At 35.9% G+C, this 20912-nt stretch overlaps 3 protein-coding genes across 6 annotated transcripts in view; all 3 read left to right on the forward strand.

Moving 5' to 3' along the window:
- Positions 1 to 8727, forward strand: part of Mrps14 (mitochondrial ribosomal protein S14) — a 67335-nt gene extending 58608 nt beyond the window's left edge. For both annotated transcript variants that reach the window (XM_072020788.1, XM_072020787.1), the window contains exons 2-4: positions 7991 to 8071; positions 8192 to 8332; positions 8470 to 8727. In XM_072020788.1, coding sequence (XP_071876889.1) covers positions 7997 to 8071; positions 8192 to 8332; positions 8470 to 8655 — 402 coding nt within the window. In that variant the 5' untranslated portion in view covers positions 7991 to 7996 and the 3' untranslated portion in view covers positions 8656 to 8727. The remainder of the gene's footprint in view (positions 1 to 7990; positions 8072 to 8191; positions 8333 to 8469) is intronic.
- On the forward strand, positions 3026 to 7551 carry Ef1a-f2 (elongation factor 1-alpha F2). Of its 2 annotated transcripts, none has more exons than XM_072021274.1 (5): positions 3026 to 3177; positions 4539 to 4715; positions 4931 to 5539; positions 5735 to 6010; positions 6268 to 7551. In XM_072021274.1, exons 2-5 carry the CDS (start codon positions 4572 to 4574, stop codon positions 6622 to 6624), a joined length of 1386 nt encoding a protein of 461 aa, XP_071877375.1. In that variant the 5' UTR covers positions 3026 to 3177; positions 4539 to 4571; the 3' UTR covers positions 6625 to 7551. The 2 variants fall into 2 exon arrangements, with proteins under 2 accessions (XP_071877375.1, XP_071877376.1); XM_072021275.1 differs by lacking the exon at positions 3026 to 3177 and adding an exon at positions 3738 to 3872.
- Positions 8728 to 9456: 729 nt separating the features above from the next.
- Positions 9457 to 19788, forward strand: LOC139996403 (gustatory receptor 5a for trehalose). 2 transcript variants are annotated; one of them, XM_072020776.1, is made up of 10 exons: positions 9457 to 9643; positions 14553 to 14797; positions 15329 to 15560; positions 16082 to 16217; positions 16836 to 17032; positions 17104 to 17213; positions 17537 to 17757; positions 19030 to 19198; positions 19342 to 19431; positions 19517 to 19788. In XM_072020776.1, exons 2-10 carry the CDS (start codon positions 14591 to 14593, stop codon positions 19574 to 19576), a joined length of 1422 nt encoding a protein of 473 aa, XP_071876877.1. In that variant the 5' UTR covers positions 9457 to 9643; positions 14553 to 14590; the 3' UTR covers positions 19577 to 19788. The 2 variants fall into 2 exon arrangements, with proteins under 2 accessions (XP_071876877.1, XP_071876878.1); XM_072020777.1 differs by having other exon boundaries at positions 17122 to 17213.
- The last annotated feature ends 1124 nt before the right edge of the window (positions 19789 to 20912 follow it).

Below are 20912 nucleotides of genomic sequence, written 5' to 3' on the forward strand. Positions count from 1 at the left end.
TAAAAGTCAGTAACAGTAAAATTGTATAATGTTAATAAAATTATGCATATAATTGAAATTGATTTTCTAAGACAAAGAACGTAAATTTAATAAAAAGCTGAGAGTAACTGAAGACGAAAAGCTTTTCCAAGATTTTATCTTTCAAAATATCTCCAAAATTTAATCTTATTGTCCCTTAATTCTGCCTTTGTAAACTTCTAGTTAGTATGATTCAGTATATTATATATATTATATATATTATTCAGTATATTATTCAGAACAGTATATTAGCAATAGTATGATGTTTAGTACTCGCGTACAAAGCAAATGATGCATAATGAGTCGTCCGTTATTTTCAATGATTCATTCACCGGTTTGCAGAGAACGTGATTACATAACATCTCGTGATAAACCGTAATTCTTTTTTCCATATCGATATCATAGGATACTTTTCATGCTCGAAAGTGAACACGGGCATCCCTCAATTGGATATGTAACGCGTATTGTTCGTTATCAAATATTAATAATTTAAAAATAAAAAAACGATGGATCAACGAATTTACCCTTTGTGTATAAAAATCGTACACCTCAATCAATTAATTACATTACACAATTGATGTATATTCGATATTAATTATATTACAATCTTGAATCATATTTTACAATAAAATAATAAATATTTTGTAATTGATAATTAATATTGGATTATTAATGGTCGGAATTAAAACGTGTATGAATATTTTCAGACGACTATCAAGTCGCAATTTCCAAAGATTTTACAAAGCAACATATGAAGGGTAATACCATTATATTACCTATACGATATGTATGTGTTTATAATACTCGTAATATTATAGTACAGGGAAAAAATATTATAACAAATGAAAAAATATAGTGTAATAAATGAAAAGATTTGAGAAAGCTATGTTCTATTGTCGCCACCGGAAAGGTTTTGTAACAGTAATCCAGGGCTGTGACAAGGTATCATCAGTGCCTTGAACGTTTATCGTTCGTACAAACGTTTTCTTACTTTTCATCGCGAATAATAATCTATTGAATCATTGATATCGAAAGATTCAAAGATTAAGGAGAAAAATATAGAATCGCAAAATAGGTATCGCCTTTCATACCGAGAAATAAATAATTTCATTATTTAACAAACGTTAATTTCGTATTGAATATTTTAAAAATTGTGCTAAGAAGACATAGAAAGTCTTATTACCATACTTTGTTATCATTGCTTCACGGGTAAAACCGTAAAGCAGCCATTCTCGAACTACAGATTACAGACTCTTGCCATTGTAAAAATTTGACCTGCTCCAAAGTATTATTCTTGCCGCATGCTAAGGCACTGAAATACATATCGAAAGACGTTGTAGTTTACAGTATTTTGAAACTGTGCATATATTTTACTTATCTTTGTATATTATCTTTCGATATATCATGCAATTTATTTTCCAACATTTTCTTGTGATGTCATCGTTTAATCTTTCTTATTCTTTTTAGATAAATTTCTAACTCGCCACAGTAAAAAAAAATAATAAAATGATTTACAAATGATTGAAAACACTGTTACTTAGAAATTTATATGTATAAAAAGAAGGTAATAGAAACGCGCGTGCACATTAATATGCTTATATCATCGAATACTGATTGTATCGACAATTATATCATAAAAAAGTAGCTTTGAAGTATGATTCATGTATGTATATCGGCCATGAAAGTACATCGAGGCCTTTCTTTTGAAATGTTTGGGAAGGTCCCCGATACTTTAGTCCAGAATTTTTATTATAGCCGCACTTAAAATTATTTACAGAGAAATAGCTTTTTATGATTTAATCTAATTGTGTTTGCCTGAGATTTATGACAGTGGTCTTGGGCTCGAAGTGACATAATGGGTCGCTGAACGTAGCCACGGTCACGGAAGGGACGTGTACCTAACACAGGTATGAAGTAATTAAATAGCTGTCCTTAAAAATAAAGATTTATTTTGAGGGGTGCAAAGGGGTACGAAGAGAAGTATATAAGGGCTTCGGTTGGACTGAGGCGCAGATAAGTTCTACGTGCATCGTGAACAACAAGTACACTTGGTCACATCCAATTCGTGAATTGGTAAGTTTTTTTTTTCTTTCTTTTTCTTTTTTTTTTCTTTTTTTTTTTTTTTTTTTTTTTTTTTTGTTACTTGATAGACTATTTACAATCAATTATCATAGAAGATAAGTAAGTTGAGTTCGACTTAGACTGTGTAAGAAATCGCGTTCGTCATCCCGTTGCCCGTGGATTATCTAATCGCTGCTGTAACTTGTTGCTAAACTCTGTAATAATCACATTCGTATCAATAAGTATCATCGATAGTACATAATAACGATGGTCAATTCGCGTGAAGATTCATTATACGCCTCTAACTCCAATAATTACCCGATATATATATAGATATGTATTACAAAAATATTAAATTCTTTATTCACGCAGTAATAATCTATATTGGCTAGATTGGTAGATTATAATATATCCATATTGCTTTGAAGTGAAATTGCATTGAACTCGTCTAGTCATCGCTTATAGAACAATTTGGTAAAAAAAGAATGTCGAAGAAAATCGGATATTGCTTCGTATCGTTGTTTGATATTGTAAAATTTGGCAGATTCGGGGTTGTAATATTAATTCTGCTGTTACGAATACATTAATGCATCCCTGAATGTAGCGTGTTAACATTCTCTTACTTGAATATCCCTATCTTTTTCTCAATTCTCTACTCACACACGTGCACGCATCCCAGGACTATCTATACATACATATATATGAGCCTCGGCACGCCTGTTGTTGCTGCGTAACCGTAATCTCGAACCCAGCGCTTCATCCTCTCAAAAACTCCAATTTCACTGGTTATTAAAACCAATAATTTTTTGCAAGTTTATAAAAAACATGTCAACCAGTATCTTCAATAATTCAGAAAATTATTAGCTGTACGACAAAAAATATAAATAATACGAGAAATAATGGTATATCGCTTTACAAATGATCAATATGGTGAGGGCGCTGGCTTCGAAGCTATGCTAGGAAAGCCGTATGCGCATGTCACTTCACTTGGACGATCTCTTTCTGTCGTAGCATCTGGAGGTGAGTGGTTGTACAAGGTTTACGCACAGAAACATAATCCGTCGATTTTCTCACCGGAGAAGTAGCATCGGACGTCAGGTACAGAATAAAACGAAGCACGAAATACGGGCGAAATGTGTTGTGATAACAGTTTTTCTAAAATGTTATTTTTCTCGGTGAATTACAATATTAAAAAATGGGCGCGTGGTTGATCGTTATATTCGCCGGCTGTTCAAATACGGACGGACCACATGCTGACTTTCGTTGAAATCGCTCGTCATATCTTTCGAGGAAAACGCGTCGAATTTCGCAAATTGATTGTTCGATCGTACGAAACAATTCACGCGAATAAACGAATAACTAATTGAGTGTGATTTTTAAATTAAAAAATTAGGAAAACTCAAATAACCGGATGCAGTATGGCGGTCGCTTGTCAGAACTGGAGTTACACGGTCACAAGTTCGAGCATTGCTGGAATTCCATTCGTGATGTAAAATCTTTTCTAGTTCGGCAATTTCTAAAAACATCGACGAAAGTAATTTTACATGTATAATCGAAAAGGAGCTGTAATTGTGGCTTCAACATTTTTCTAAGTACGGTATCCAGATACGTGATGCGTATACTGGAAATCGTGTGCAATGACGACATTGTGGGACGACTCTTCGCCAACAATGGAGTTTGCTTGCTGATTTCCAGTGTGGTGGATCGTTAAATCAGTCAATTTTCTTTACCGTTATGAAGTTCATAGCTGTGTCAAAGTGATAATAAGTGGAAATTATATTGTGCGAAACTTGGTAATTGAACGGTATATCTGTATCAATTTATCATATAGCAATTGCATAATATATACAATTTTGTAGCGCGTTTTTTGTACATAATTTTCCAAATTTTAAATACTTCTCTAACCTTTTATATATAATTAATCAATACTGATTTTGTTTGCAACGCGATTAAATTTTTTTAGAAGTTACCTTATAGATACCGTAAAGCAGTTGTTCACGTGCAATTAAAATATATATTATTTTTAACGGAAATTTTCAAGTAATTAGTAAAGTTTAAATATATATGTATATATTATAATAGTAGTATAGCTTTTCTCATTGGGAATTATTGAAAGTAATAAGTAACGTAGCATTGTGCAACGCCAAGCGTCAAGCAATTCTGGCAACGTTGCAGCTCTTCTCATCACGTACAAAATGGCTGCCAGTTCCGTTCTCGAATATTCAGATACCGCCACGTGGACGTTAATACGGACACCTGCTGCTTTCTCGATAGAAAAAAAAAAACAAACAAAAATCGCCAAACTGTAACTTGTTAACAAAAATTAATATTTTTAAACGAAATTTTGAACAATATTCGAAAATTTTTAATCGTAAAATAAATTTGAAATTTGTTCGCACCCATTGTATAAATGTAATCTTTAATGTAGAATGATTTTCTGATATGTTATTTTATTTCAGATTTAACCAGTAAAGTTTTACGAAAATTCCATAATGGGTAAAGAGAAGATTCATATTAACATTGTCGTCATTGGACATGTCGATTCTGGAAAGTCGACCACCACTGGTCATTTGATCTACAAATGCGGTGGTATTGATAAGCGTACTATTGAAAAATTCGAGAAGGAAGCCCAGGAAGTAAGTAATTAATGCGTAATATAGTAATATTTACAAGGAAACAAAGATTATAATAGTAGTTGTAATTACTTCTAAAAATTTAGCAAAGCTTTGTCACTGGTAATTTGTTTCCTTAGTACAGTGATAATTAGATATTGCTGTTCTCTAAACAAAAAACAGCTGGTTACTTGTTACACATTTTTACATGTAATTGATAAAGCATTATGAAATTTTAGATGGGCAAAGGTTCCTTCAAATATGCCTGGGTATTGGATAAACTGAAAGCTGAACGTGAACGTGGTATCACTATCGATATTGCTCTGTGGAAATTCGAAACTTCAAAGTACTATGTTACTATTATTGATGCTCCTGGACATAGAGATTTCATCAAGAACATGATTACCGGTACTTCTCAAGCTGACTGTGCCGTATTGATCGTTGCTGCTGGCACTGGTGAATTTGAAGCTGGTATTTCAAAGAACGGACAAACCCGTGAGCATGCTCTGCTCGCTTTTACTCTTGGCGTGAAACAACTGATCGTTGGTGTTAATAAGATGGACTCCACTGAGCCACCATACTCTGAAACCCGATTCGAGGAAATTAAGAAAGAAGTATCGTCTTACATTAAGAAGATTGGATACAATCCTGTTGCAGTAGCATTTGTGCCAATTTCTGGCTGGCATGGGGACAATATGTTGGAGGTTTCTTCAAAGATGCCTTGGTTCAAGGGATGGACTGTCGAACGCAAGGAAGGCAAAGTTGAGGGAAAATGCCTCATTGAAGCTCTCGATGCTATCCTTCCGCCTACTAGGCCTACGGACAAGGCTCTTCGTCTTCCCCTTCAGGCAAGTTTCCAATCGAATTTCATAGCTGAATTTTTATTTGTTTCAAATGATGATAACGTTATTTGCTCATTCGCGGTTTCCACCGGAGAATTTTCTAATTTGATGACGGTTAGAGACGACTGACTAAAATTAATTTTTCAATAATTATTCCTGTTTCGAAAGGCATATTGGTAATATTATTAATTGTGATTGTAGGATGTGTACAAAATTGGTGGTATCGGAACAGTACCAGTTGGTCGGGTCGAAACTGGTGTGTTGAAACCAGGTATGGTTGTCACATTCGCCCCTGCTGGTTTGACCACTGAAGTTAAGTCTGTTGAAATGCATCACGAAGCTTTGCAAGAGGCTGTTCCTGGTGATAATGTCGGTTTTAACGTGAAGAACGTGTCTGTCAAGGAATTGCGTCGTGGCTATGTTGCTGGTGACTCAAAGAACAATCCACCTAAAGGAGCTGCTGATTTTACTGCACAGGTATATATTTAATAATAAGTTAAAAACTAGAAACAGACTTGAGTAAATTATTATCGATTAATTTGCACGATGATGAGAACTTATTAACTTCATTCGCGGTTTCCACCGGAAAGTCTTTAAGGCTTATTGACGGCCGAAGGCGACTGAGTGCAATTTGTTAAATACTTTTTATATGAATACTTATCTACATCTATTTACCTATTTTATAACTACTTACATCTTAATTCTAAAAAAATTGTTTTATATGTCTGTTATAGGTTATTGTGTTGAACCATCCTGGTCAAATCAGCAATGGATACACACCGGTGTTGGATTGTCACACTGCACATATTGCGTGTAAATTCGCTGATATCAAAGAAAAGTGTGACCGTCGTAACGGAAAGACCACCGAAGAAAATCCTAAAGCTATCAAGTCTGGTGATGCTGCCATTGTTATGCTTGTACCAAGCAAGCCTATGTGCGTTGAGGCTTTCCAAGAATTCCCGCCTCTGGGGCGTTTCGCTGTTCGTGACATGCGCCAAACGGTAGCCGTCGGTGTTATCAAAGCTGTCACTTTCAAAGACGCTACTGGCAAGGTCACCAAGGCTGCCGAGAAGGCCCAGAAAAAGAAATAACTAGTTTCCGTACATGTGTATCGCCAGATGGATATCGGCGTATAGTAGCTAATATAGTTTACCTCCTTTCTTCACGTTCCTCGCACGAGAACAACGTTACGTTGTTGCCATTGGAGACTGCAATATTTTCTACGAAATCGCGACCGGTAATTAAAGATAATAGAATCGATAAAGAATCGCGACGACTAGCATTTTTTATGCATGTAATTGCATACTCGCCACATTTTTTTGATATTCGTATATTCCATTTATCAAAATGGTTACTTCGTCACTTTTCTCATCGCAAAGAATTTCGTAGGAAAGGTAAGCCAACAATGGTTTGCAAGCAGATGTTTTTCTTCGCCTGTGAGTTCCATGAGAAAAGAAAGTAAACTATGTAAAGTTACTTATTACCTAGTCAGGTAATTGGAAAGTGATGGCAAATAGGTCACATTTTCCAATCAAATTTGTATTGAAATTACTAGGTAGTTTTACAATTACGATTTGTTTCCGAATTGCTTTGTAAAATTCCGTTGGAGGAACTTTTAGAAATTTTTAAAACTTTAAACAGAGTCAGTGCATCGCGGTGCATCAATACAAAATAATCGAACGGCGACTAAAAAGAAAATGATAATTTTATTACGAATTTGGCTGGGTAATGAAATCTGTTTTTCTATTGCTTTCCAATTGCCTGGCTATAGGTAAGGAATTGAACTACGAAAATATATATACACAAAACACTTTTCTAATGATATATGTCTTTACAAAGATTTACCTTATCTTTTTACACGCCCTCTATATTAAAAAGAAGTATGTGCGGAAATATGATTGTTCTACAATGGTACAGCAGTTTTAGCCATGATTTTCCGATTGAAATTGGTTTAACAACGGTTTTGTGTACATACCTATAAATAACAATGATAAGAAAAATAAAGGAGATACGGAAACAATTTCATGTATAGTATTTCAATGCACCATTATTACCCTTGTATTATGGAAATATTTCATTATTATCGATAATATTAGTTATAAAATATAACATATGCATAATATAAGAATTGATCAAGCATTCTTTGAAAATAATTTCAATAGTCCAAAAGCCTAATTCTTATTTATTTATAGATCGTAAGATTAATTGAAGTTGACATACGTTGCAAAATTTAACGACCGAAACAATTTTCTTCTGGTGTTTTTTAAACAAATTATCGATCGAATGTAGAAAACAAGTTGGACGAAGAGGACGATACTGTGCAACACAGACAAATATATATTTTCTGTTAGGCAAAGATGGTAGTAGTGTGCGGCATCATGGATAGAGAATACGAGCGATGCTAGGACTAGGTTCGGTAACGTGCGGCGAATTTCATTAGCAACAGCTATTGTTGAGTCAAACATGGCTGCTCTGAGGAATAGTTTGTTGATATGTTCGAATTTTCTTTCAAGTAGTACAAAATTTGCAGCATGCGAGGTAAGTAGAAATAAATTTTCAAATTTTTTTATATATAATATTTACTTCGTGATGTAATATATTTTAGTAAACCATATATTGTTTCCAATAGATTTTAGTTTTACTATACTCTTTGTTTAGTTGCAGCAAATACGTAACAAATATGTTGGTCGGTGGATGATTCGTGATATTAAACGAAGAAAAATGGCAAAAGATCATGCGGAAGAACGACTGCGACTTCTAGCTATGAAAAGAAATAATATTTTGCCAGTGGAAATTCGAGTGCGTCATATGTACTTTATATATATAACCTCAAACTGTGATATAAGCATATGAAGAAATTTGTTACGTTGAAAGGATTATTAGATGAACTACAGCTATTGGTTTTTTTGTTTATTAAATCTATTTTGCTATTTCAGGAAGAAATTAATCAACAATTTGATAAGATAAATCCACGTCAGACAGCTTTAAGACAATTAACACCACGGTGTATATTAACTTCTCGTGGACACGGTGTTGTGCATAGGTGGAGATTATCAAGAATTGTATTCAGGGATTTGGCCGATTATAACAAGTTGTCTGGTGTACAACGTGCAATTTGGTAGAGATTATATGTACAATGGTGTTTCGGTTCTTTTGTTGAAAAAATGTCAAATAAATACAATATAATTAATGTATCAGCTTGTAAAAAAGTATAAGAATACTAAAGACATAGTAGTGTGTACAGTCTTAGACTTATCGTTAATACGGATACGTTTAAAAACATTTCATGTTATAAAGAAGACATTAGCCTAGTAAAATACTTTAGGATTAGCGTATGTTGTGATTTTTATTTACCCATACCATGTTTCGAGAAATGATAATTTGTCACAGTGTTACGAATATTTTTAACTTTTCGAGCTTCTCAAAATTTAGAATCTGGTCAAAAACATAAACAGTGCGTTGCAAGTGATTAAAGGCTGTAAGGCAATGTTTTGGTTTACTTGTATGTTGCAAAAGATATTTCTTAATGAAATAAACTCGCGTATAATGTTGTTGCATTCCAAATTACATTTATTATTTTTTTCTCATTTACTCTCGTTTATGAAAGTTCCAGTAAAGTTGTGGTCTTTTAATTTTATTAGATTAAATTTATATATACGGTAAAATAGAACTTGTACTAGTTTGTAACGGCATAAAGCATCGGTTAACTAAAATTTTCCTTTCTTTTATAACCGAGTGACACCATAAATAAATGCAAGATTAAAACTTTTATGATAATGTCGAAATAATAACTGGTATATAGAGAGAGTTCTACAAATACAATTAGCAACCGTGTCTATATTCTACCACATAGTTGATTTATGCCAAGTAAGCGCGCGAAAAACTAGTAGTATAAGCGTTTATCTGATCAGGCATGCATGGCGCAGGTCCGAGTCTCTAGTTCACTTCTCCTGAATCAAGGAATTTTTTACGAGGTAGTAACACAGCGGTATACTCGTGCAGTAGGATACTCTTTTGTTCTTGTTAAAAGTCGACCTGTTGCATTCGCTTTCTTCATTTTCCATAACGCAGGACGTCCAGCATATTAGAATTACATAGATGGCTGATTTAGTAAGTATTTCGATTATGTAAATTTCTTTAAAACTGGACTTTGATTGAGACTGTTAAATTATTCAGACGTTCTTCTATCTATGCGAACGTAAAATGATATGCATTTTACACCATTTCTAATAATATCGTACACACGTCGAATATCTGAAGTGAAAATTGTCGAATTTACAAATTAAGAAACATACTTTGCGTTGTAAAATTATATGTTTAAACTTTTGTTTAAACATGTGCAGATTTTTTTCCACCGTGAACGAACAGCGTTTTATACTCGTTTTTTCTTTTTTCAATTTCTCGTAATTTCATTGACTCGATTTGGATTGTAAAGAAAAAAAGAAAAGAATAGAAAGAAGAATAAGATCACACGCTCGAGGGAAGCGCATTTAATTTTAGCGAATTTGCGATTCTCTTGCAGCTTATTAAATAATCAATCGAACTATCTCGTCGAGTATTTGGAAATTAACGTAGTTACGAATACACCGTGGAATGATTTGTTGAAAAAATAAATAATTTAACTTGCATGAAACTTTGTAAGACACGGTATCAGATTTTTGTGCAGTTAGATTGTGCTAAAGATTTCCTTGTGTGAGAATAATAGCTTCGCGATCTATATTAACATGTTTTCAATTTTGGAGAAGCAATCAAATGATGGTTGCGTAAAGTGTTAAACGAAGTGGACGATTTATGAAAAATAATCGGCACGAATTTATCTGTGCTTTGGTAAATTTTGTGTAAAAGTTATGAAAAGCACGCGTTGAATATTTATCGGAGTTTAAGAACAATCGTTTTCGCTTAATCTTTATTTTGAAGAAAATTATAAAATTATTTACCAACTGGTGTGAGTTTACTAAAAGTGAAATAATTTGTAAATTATTTTTGGCTAATCGGTTCGCGATATTTTTCTATCAAAATTTGAAGGTAATCAAGGGCGTTTCTGTTACTTCCAATAGTGTGCCATACTTTTTTTTTTATTATATATCAAAACGGATAATCTAGACGATTTCAGTGACCTCCATCGCGAGTTACTCGGCCATAAATAAAGGAGTAAAACAAGGAGTCTTACATTATAATAATACCGCGCGTGTATAAGTATACAACGTTTCTTTGTCTTACATCATGTGATGTTGCTGGCTTTTCCTAGCTTACAGTAGTATCTTTCGATATTTCCCAAAGGTGTAACTCGATGAAATGTTTATTAGAAAAATGTGTTGATATTAAACGTGTAAAAAGAGAATGCTAAGTTTAGAACGTCAAGCGTCCGGAGATGTGCCACCTACGCTTCTTATTATTTTCCGTGTCGACAAGAATTGCGTGTACACATATATAACAAGGTGGAAATAGGAAGAGGAAAATCGAACGATCAGAGATATTAAAAATCGGCCGAAGTACCCCTGTACGCGAGCAAACCTCCGTACACGAACGAAAGGAGGTCAGCCTAAGCAGCGGGGCGCACCGTGATCGTCCGCAATCCGAACGACACATGGGCGGCAATTTACCTCTTACAAGTCGCAGAGAATATGATGACTATGGTATTCAGAGATGTAAACTACGATTTTAGATAGAGGGTAGCCATTTCGAGCAGCTTCTACGGAGCCAAGCAGTCGCGAATTATCGAAACACAAAAGTGGTTGTAATTGAAAGATAAAATTGGACGGGACACGTTTTCGTATAAACTTCTTTTCCCCCGTGAAGCGGTCCCACCATGGCATAACAATTTTGTAAAGAAACGTTTCTTTGTATTTCTAAAAATAACGAAGAGATTCGAGTTATTGAATGGTACATGTCCTTGAGACACTGTGTGTGGCACGTATTCCGAGGTGTCTATTTTTATCCGTATCTTTATCAATGTAAGTCTAATATCGACGTGCTATTGAACTTATTTGATAAACGAAGCAGTAATTCATAAACCTAGATTATACCGGTGTAATAATAAATATCAGTTATCTATCCGTACGGTGTATTATATTAACAAGGGTACGTTCCTTATCGTGTCACTATATTTGCATAACATATTTGTGTTAGTTTCGTGGCATTTCTCAGTATAACACGTTGGGGAAAGTTAGTACAATAACCTAGAAGACCGTGTATAGCGATAGTTAGATTTTCTAAATTCCCATGAACATTATACAATTAATTTACACGTTTAAAATTTTACGAATGTTCGAGTTACCTGCTTGTTCCGTGTTATCTAATTTTTTTCAAATATTCAACTTATCCGCGTTTGCACGGAACAATTCAAAGTAAACAACTAGATGAAACTTCTCGCACAGACACACGTGGGAAATTTAAGGGACGATCCTCGAAGCTTTCGAAATAAGACGAAAGTTAAGAACAAAAAAATTGTTTTCAGCTTCGTTTTTTAGTTACCGACGATTAAATATCGGCCAAAATATCCCTGCACGCGAGCAAACCTCCCTTACACGAACGAAAGGAGGGGTCGGTCAGCCAGGGCAGTTTTATCTTCCCATAAATGTTAAATGATAAAACTAAAGAAAGGGGAAAGGTATTAAATAATTCTGCGCTTTTTCGCTAAGAATCATCGCTGATTAGTTTGCAATAGGTAACCGAAATGTCTGGAAATTCTTTCAATTTCCAAGAGAACGTTTCTGTCTCGTAATCCAATTATCTTCTATTAATAGTCTTCTTTGAAGGAAAAGAACGAAACACACGAGAATAGAAAAGCCGCAAATTAACAAGACTTTACAGTGTCAACACGCTGTTCCGCATCCTAGATAAACACGGGTCACCTTTTTCCCTGGAATATAATGCATCATTGGGATCGGCGGTTGTCCCGGGGCGTGCGTCACCACACAGAATGTCCACGATGCTTGGCAATTAATCGAACTACAGCGAGTTCTACGAACGATGCCACTTTCTCGTACGATCTATCGAAATTTGTCGCGTGTCTCGTTAACGTTAACCGCAGCTCGACGTGAATTGGAAATAGGAGACGTTAGCTCGTGTTTCTGCAACGGCGAAATGTTCTTTCGGAGGACTGATAAAGCGTGAAATATTAGCACGATTAATACCACCACGTATAGATCGATGACACGCGATATCAAAGGCGTAGACTATAAAATATTATTTACTACCGTTCCTGTTTCTTTCTAAAATTTTGTATTTCAATTTATCTTCGAAGGGGAAACTTCTTGTTTTCTTGATATCTTGTCCCCGAATGAAATTTCACTTCTCATTTGGATTTCGCTAGAGAACGAACGACTAGATACACGAACAAATAATTTGTAGCTTCGTCTCGTTCGTTTTTCATTCCGTACAATGTGAAATTCGCGAAATTAATACGGTTCTATATATGCTGTTTTACATGTACGTCTACGTAAAATTTAACACGCGTAATATCAATTTCCATGCTATACTTTATACTATAGTTAAATGGTAGATTCAAATTATAAATCTATATATCTGCAAATAATAAATATTTCAAGTCATGTGTGTTAAAATACTTTAATACAGCAAGTACACTGATAGTAGTCCAGTTGCAGAGAGAAATCGATAGAATATAAGTCTAAATTTAAATGTGCAGACGAAATCAAATGCACGAACCTTTTAACAAACGTCGTTCCATTTTGTCGATCGGAACATTGGACAAGCTCTACGATAAGAGTCGATTCGTGTTTGTCAAGACGCGCAGGAAGTTTGCATTTTTCGAAACGAAACAAGACCAGAAATATTACGTAAATTTCTTCTTTACCTTCCATCATTCTCTAACGCTTCTATTGCTCTATATAATTTTGTATTACGTTAAACGTACTTAATAGAATCCTAATTCCATTTCTAAGAAACTAACTCGACAGAGAAGATGAAAAACAAGACCAGACGTATCAGATAAACTGCCTCTTTATCATCCATATTATCTAACATTTTCATTGATGTATATAAATTTGAAACACGTTAAACACATTCGATAGAATTCTATCTTATCTGCGTGAAATTCAGGTAATAAAGCAGCAAATAAAGGAATACATTAATTATTGTTTGATAGCGATTATGAAGAGCGAGCCTTGTCAAATTTGTCAACTTTTTAGAGAAGAATACACGGTGTCCGGTAATTAGAAGCAAGGCTTGCAATATGCTGGCCTATCGATAGCATCGAAAACGATCTATTCGTGTCTTGATTTACCTATTGTTGAATCAAAATGAACTGCTTCTACAAAAGCAACATTTATCAAAGCTTCGTCAAGAATAGCTCTCGTTAAACGACTAGTGCTATATTTCCCCGTTTTTCTTATTGTCAAGATTGATAACAGAATATCGCTGATTGCTGTCCAGACGACGTATCAAAATGATTTGAATCTAGTAACAGCAGCGGGTAATATTGATATTTTTAAGAATTCCACGCGTTATTTGCTTTTCTTTATTTAAACCAGGCATCGTCTTCGATGGTTGAGCCACGTCGTTCGACAAATCATCATTTGAAAACGTACAATTCTCCGAAAGCAACCTTAGACACGTGCCCAGGTATCGTGGCACATTCACAGTTTCCATTCAACTTCGTTTAATCGAACACGATCTCTCCTGCGATACGATTAAAGATAATAGGACAATTATCGCGTAATATGATCGATACTCTTTGTTAAGAAAAATTGAAAATTAGATATATCAGGGTGTTACGTATTTCGTCAGCTCGGGAAATGACAAGAGTCGATAAACGTTGTCTTCGTTACGAGCACATCCATTGAAATATCAATCGTAGAAGCTTGACGCAGAAAAATGACGAAACCGCCGCTTATTTTTATTTAAAATACAGGAGAGAACATAGAACTGTGAGAACGTGGCGAGAAAAATACGGGATAAAAGGTTATCGAATACGAACACATCGATTAGTTGGTTAAAACCACGTTGCTAACTATTATCACTGCATCGTCGTCTAATAACTGCGTTGTTATTTCGACAGGATCGCTATTACACGATGTAATAGCGATACGCAAGAGCATGCAGGAGGATCGATGCATGATGTTAAAATCGAAAGGTACGTCGAGCGATGTACCCCTTAGAAGCAAAGCTTCCAGCTTGAGGGTTTGGTCCTCCTTTACGTATCGCAGGAACGACAACGACGTCGGGGAATTAAGCACGAATCAGGAAAACGATCTATCCGTTGGAAGACTTCGAGATGGACAAAACTACACGGCAGACTTCAACGTGAGACTTTACGTATTAATCTCGAAAGAGAATATGCTCGAAATAATGAGAATTATGAAACGAAAATTATAAAAAATGTTACGAAGGAGCGAATAGCGTCGCGTAAAATTCATTTTCTCGCTTGGAAAAAGATAAATAGAGCACGTTTCTTATATGAACTTTTCTTCGTTGTTTTTAGGTTCACCCTGTATAGACAATAGGCAAATCTTTCACCAGATGACAAGCCTAACTAATTAAAAGAAGTAACTTTTGCCCGAGAACTTATCTTTTATCTCTTACAGCTTGCGAGTTGTAAATCAACACGAAATAGCAAAATAGCCGAATTTTCAGCGGTCAGTTTTACAGTTTACAGTTAGAATTTGAAGAGAGAAAAAAATCGCGTACCTACCTACGTATGCTCTACGTATCTTCAAAGTTTCATAATTTTCTGAGTTTCCGGATCGAGGATGTTCCATCGTAAGAGATACTCGTTCGAGATACTCGGACGAGAAAGACAGACGAAATATCATCTATAAGTTTATTCTCTTGCAGACGATAGAGAGCTTTCATTGCGCGATCGGGCCTGTTTTAAGCATAGCCCGAGTCTTTGGTTTATTTCCAGTGGCTGGAGTCCGGTCCGTGTCACCATCCAAACTCCAGTTCAAGACATTTTCGTTCGTCACTTTTTATTCAGGTTTCATAGCCTCGACGATATTCTTCATGACGATCGTATCGGTGCTTCACATGGTGAAAACTCTTAACGCTAATACGATCCAGACACGTGGTAAGCACCGTTTATTATTACTCCGTTACATTAGCGTCTTCTACTTATTAAAATGTGTAATCAGCTGAACAGTTTTTGGGAAAATAATTTATCAATTTATTGTTGCGTGCAACTTTCCACGCGTCCGATAGACGCATTTCCTATCTTCTAATGGTTGCGTGATTTATTTCTTGAAGTTGGGCTTGCGTCGGTCCAGTAGCGTATCGGTGCACCGATCCAACCCAGCATTGGATCGTAACTGGAGCATACTGTTTAGCATACTCGTTCCAGTATCGATCGAAAGGATATCGACCGCTCAGAAATCTCTTAAAAGCAAGATCGAACCCGAGAAAACGTCGTTTCCATCGATTTTTTAACCTGCTCCTTGAAATAGCTTAATTTCATCCCGCCAAGCATTCACGTGCCGTCGCAAATAGTACAGATACTCGGCTCGATCTCGTTTAGCTGGCTTCAAGGATCGTTAGTTATCGAGGAATTACATTCGAGGCGAGATAAACCGACGATGTTGTATCGCGTTGCAGGTGGCATAGCTTCGGCGACAGTCGGTGCAGTGTTCTACGGGAACAGTCTGCTGGGCAGCGTCTTATTTTTCTGGCTGTCGTCACGCTGGGTACCTCTTCAGTCGGAATGGAGAGCCATGGAACGATGCATAGACAGGTCGATATCTCGACACTCTTGTCCAGGTTCAGAGCTTGGCACGATTCGCGAGTTTGCTAATCGTCTTGTTTGTTGCTTATCTGCCGTGCACGCGAGCTTGGATACCTGTTAATCGGTACCGTACTGGCAAATTACAATTGGTTCGTTCTACCGTGCAAATGAGATGCCAATAGATTCACCGATAATCCGATATCTACCTGCAAACTTTTTTTTTTTTTACGATAGAATATTCTTCCGTGTATTTTACATATTCGTTGTTGGATGTTCTTTCTCTAATTGTTGATCGATACCGAGCTTAAAGTTACGCCGGATCAAAGAAATTGTTAGAAAAGACACTGGACTCGCTCTGCAGCTTTACCGGGGCCGTTTAGGTTCGTGCGTAACGCAGTGGTAACATAGCGACTCGGAAAGATTCTCGTCGAATTCGAAATCGAACATTTGTTTAGAATATCGCCGATACGATATATACGAAGATAAGTCGCAAATGTGGAATAGAATTTTCCTGTCCAAGGTCTCGTGCTCGACGACGTAAAGCTAAAACACGTTCGGGTTACTGGACGAATCGTCAAACTCTCAGACACGAACAAACTAGTCCATTTATCTTTTCACTGTTTACAGCAATTGCATAGAACCGACGCGGCTGCGATGGAAATTTTTCTTCCTAAGTTCCGTGATACTGGTGTTGGCTCTGGTCGAGCACATCCTAAGCATGTTCAACAACGTCGATGGGTACGACTGGAACTCATCGAATTCCACGTTTCGCAGCTTCCTGGAGACGTACACTCTACGCTCGCATTCCTTCATCTTCGACACATGTGAGATTGTACCGCTTAAACGCAAAAACCGAATGTCAAACGTTACGAAGGCAATGACGTCGTTTAATCAGCATCACGTTCGTTTCCAGTGAATTACAACTTCGCCTTCGGATTGTACATTTTCGTCGTTAGCAAACTGGCCACGTTCACTTGGAACTTCACCGATCTCTTTATCATGCTGGTAAGTAAAAGTGATTACTTTTAATACGAATGTCTCCACCGAAGACAGTATTCTCGTCATTGTTTTGGACCTTCTTTGGAATTTTCTTTAAGGCAATAATAATCTGATCAGTACCGATTCTTACCGATTCTTCGTACAGTTACCGTTACTTGAAGCGTAGAATATATCTTTCTCAAGCCAAAATACTTAAAATCGTACGAGCTGTATTTGCTCGAACAAGATCTTTTTAAAAAGAAAATTTATTATTGTACAATAAAGCAACTGAATTAGCAACGTATACGACGTTTCAATAAGATTAATCCTCTGTTTTTATAATTGTTTAGGTTGCTACTGCTTTGGCCGAAAGGTATAAATCATTGAACAAAAAATTGGCAGTGACGGTGACCAAATATCGGCCGATATTCTACTGGCGCGAACTTCGCGAACACTATGCGATTTTGAGTTGCGTTGTTAAGAAGGTGGACGAGCATATCTCTCCCATAATCCTTTTATCCTTCGCAAACAACCTCTACTTCATCTGTCTTCAGCTATTAAACGGACTGTCGTACGTATACTCGATTTACAAGGCACGAAGATGTCACATTCTTTTTCCACCTTTTTTTCCAAAGAGAAATTACAACTGAGAAATCTGTCCTCCGTATAAATTACGATTTGTAATAATCGTGAAAACGGTCTAATTAAACAAATTTCAATCTCGTTTGATATCCTCCGATCCCACCAAGAAGAAACATATTGCTTTTTCAAAATTTGTCGGTTCGGACGCTATAGCAATCGTGGAAATGGAATTAACCTTGCAAATTTTTCAAACGTAATTATCCAGTGCCCCGCCTTTAGAAATTGCCCTACCTATCATATCTTGGATACGATGGATTTGCGTAATTATTCGAAAGCATTTTCATTTCGCCTAATGACATCGGTTTTCCAGGACTCAGCCGCTTTGGAGTCGCGACTCGCCCCAATTGGGCGAGGCATTTCATATTAGAGAGAAATAAATGTAACGTGCGCTGACAAAAGAGTAGGCCGATACGTGTTCATTTAGACGAGACGCTCGTAATTGGCAGTACGTAGAGCCACGTTCTATTGACATCAAAGTACTCGGCTTTGTAAAATATTAACAAAGTCGCAAGTTTTGATCGCCGGTAATTTCCCAGTTTAGCTGATTGCCAGATCGGTAAAATAAACATGACGAGCATGACGAGCACGAGCGAAGTCAGAGTGAAGGATCGATGATACGTCAGCTCGGTTGGCAAAATAAGAAATGTTTATATAATTTTTGTCTTTCGTAATAAAAAGAATCGCGCCGGAGCACAGCGTTTCTCAGTTTCTCGTGGGAATTTCCGATTATTCATCGTTTTTACGATAGATGCGTAAACATAAGAAGCCCTGTAGCGGAGCAACGATGCGATTTTCCCGTTAAAATGACTAAGTCTCAGCATTCGATTTACGTTTCAAAATTATCCGTAGCTTCATACTATTAACTAATTATTTGCAAAACTAATTATATCATATTTTTACAGATGGTTTCAAATTACATAATGTGCATTTATTACGATTGAAGTAATATCATGGTTTGATTCGTAATTATGCGCTTGTCACAATCTGTGCGTCTTCTCAACGATCGTTTCTTCTTCCAAAGAGTTTACAATATCCGGCCATCGATATATTATAAAATTTAAACAAATTTACTGCGCGATTAATTACACGGTCTCCTTTCTCGTATACATAGCTTAACGAGAAGCATAGAAACGAATAGTTGATTACGTAACGTTCTCGATTAACTTATTGATTAACGTTGTTATTCTATTTTTGTTAAAAGCATAGCAGAAAAGAGCAGCCCATTGAGCGCGGTTTACTTCTTCGGCTCTTTCGGCTTCCTTATTATTCGCACCTGTGCTGTCACCTTACTCACTGCCAGGATACACGATCAAAGTAAAGAGGCTTTACCTTATCTGTACAATTGTTCCACATCCAGTTACGGCATCGAGGTAATTATCTTTCCTAGGTGCATATTTCGTTCCTTGGAAAGTTCAAAATATTCTTCCGTGCATTTTGGACCGAAGTTTTTCCTTTATTCTGAAAATTCACGTTTATTCGCAACGAATTAAAAACGTACATTGTCTGTTCAAAGGCGCAGAGATTGCAGTATCAACTGGCGACAGACGAGGTGGCGTTAACCGGATTACGTTTCTTTTCGATCACGAGAAATTTTATGCTTGCGGTAAATCAGTATATCTACGTACATCCAAATATAATCTCTAAAATCTATGGTATAATTTATTGATAGAAAATATATCGGTATACAGGTGGCCGGAGCAATCATAACGTACGAAGTTGTGCTTTTGCAGTTTGTTGATGGTAAATAAAGCAAAATTCAGTGACGTCTATTTTACGCTACTATCGATCTGTTCGTAATTATATTTTTGATAATATTGTTGTTACTACGTATGCAATTCGTGTTTTAGCCTATCTCTCTGACGACATTTCTTGTTATTTGTACATACAAAAATATACAATTACTTTATTTAAACGTCACGGAGGTAGTTATTTGACCAGTTTAGCCGATTTCTCTTTCAATTAGAACAATTAAGAGCCAAGTGGGTTCTTCTCTCTTGGAGAGGGGGTTGATGTAATGACAGACGTTAATACTAGACACAATTTCTCACATTCTTTTCATCCTCTTCTTTATTTTTCTATAAACAATAAAATGTGTGTGTTACAACTACATACACCTGCACATTTCCAGAATAACAATTTCAACTTCGAATTTTCAAGGAATATCAAGCAATTACATAGTTACTTCGTTACTTTTTGCTCTTACTCTTAACGCAAAGATTGCGAAGCTAACAAAATAACAAACATTGGTCACTCTTCCGTAGTTACAACTGTTGCAATTATTGTATTTCTTGTTTCCAAGTAATACCAAACGTAAGATTTGTTGCAGCAATATCCTTTATCGATATATTTTATAAGGAAGTTTAACGAATAACCGAGATTACGGTGTGCTAGTGTGCTCCAACGAGACGAACTACGTCATAGAAGAAGGATCCTGTCGAAACAAAGGAGCATTTAGTTAATTCCATTTGCATGTTAACTGGGACGAACGATCTTCAACATCCATAAATTAAATTATTAATTATTATACATAACGGTGATCGAAAGATAGTTAATAAGAAAAATGCGCGTGACTGTTGCGAATATGGTAAAACAAAATTAGTGCAAAATATTTTTATATACAGAGGTAGTTATCGATGTAGCGTAGTTATTATACATAGGTACGAGCTTGGAACTTTCTTTCGCCGTCCACCGTACTTCTGACGAAGGAGGAGATATGATATCGTGTATAATTCGAAATGCGGCCCAGCTATATTTTATCGTTGATAGCGGCGAACGCGTTGAAGAATGACTCAGACAACGGATTGATAAGTGAAGTTGGAAAGTATACGCTGAAGCAAGGAAATTATACTACTTATAATACATACGTACATATGTACATATCTACATGTCGTAAATTTTACGCGCAATATAACGTTTTTATAATTTGGATCTCGCGAAAAACCATAATCGTCTTCGACGAGTAAGTTTTGTTTTCGAGCATTTGAGACACGTTTATGCAGGGCTTCTAATACATATAATATATCAATATAAAATATAATACGAGCAATTTTTTCCTTAGCATTCAATTCGACTGAATACCTGGGA

The sequence above is a fragment of the Bombus fervidus genome, chromosome 18 (assembly GCF_041682495.2).
Source record: "Bombus fervidus isolate BK054 chromosome 18, iyBomFerv1, whole genome shotgun sequence".
Lineage (NCBI taxonomy): Eukaryota > Metazoa > Arthropoda > Insecta > Hymenoptera > Apidae > Bombus > Bombus fervidus.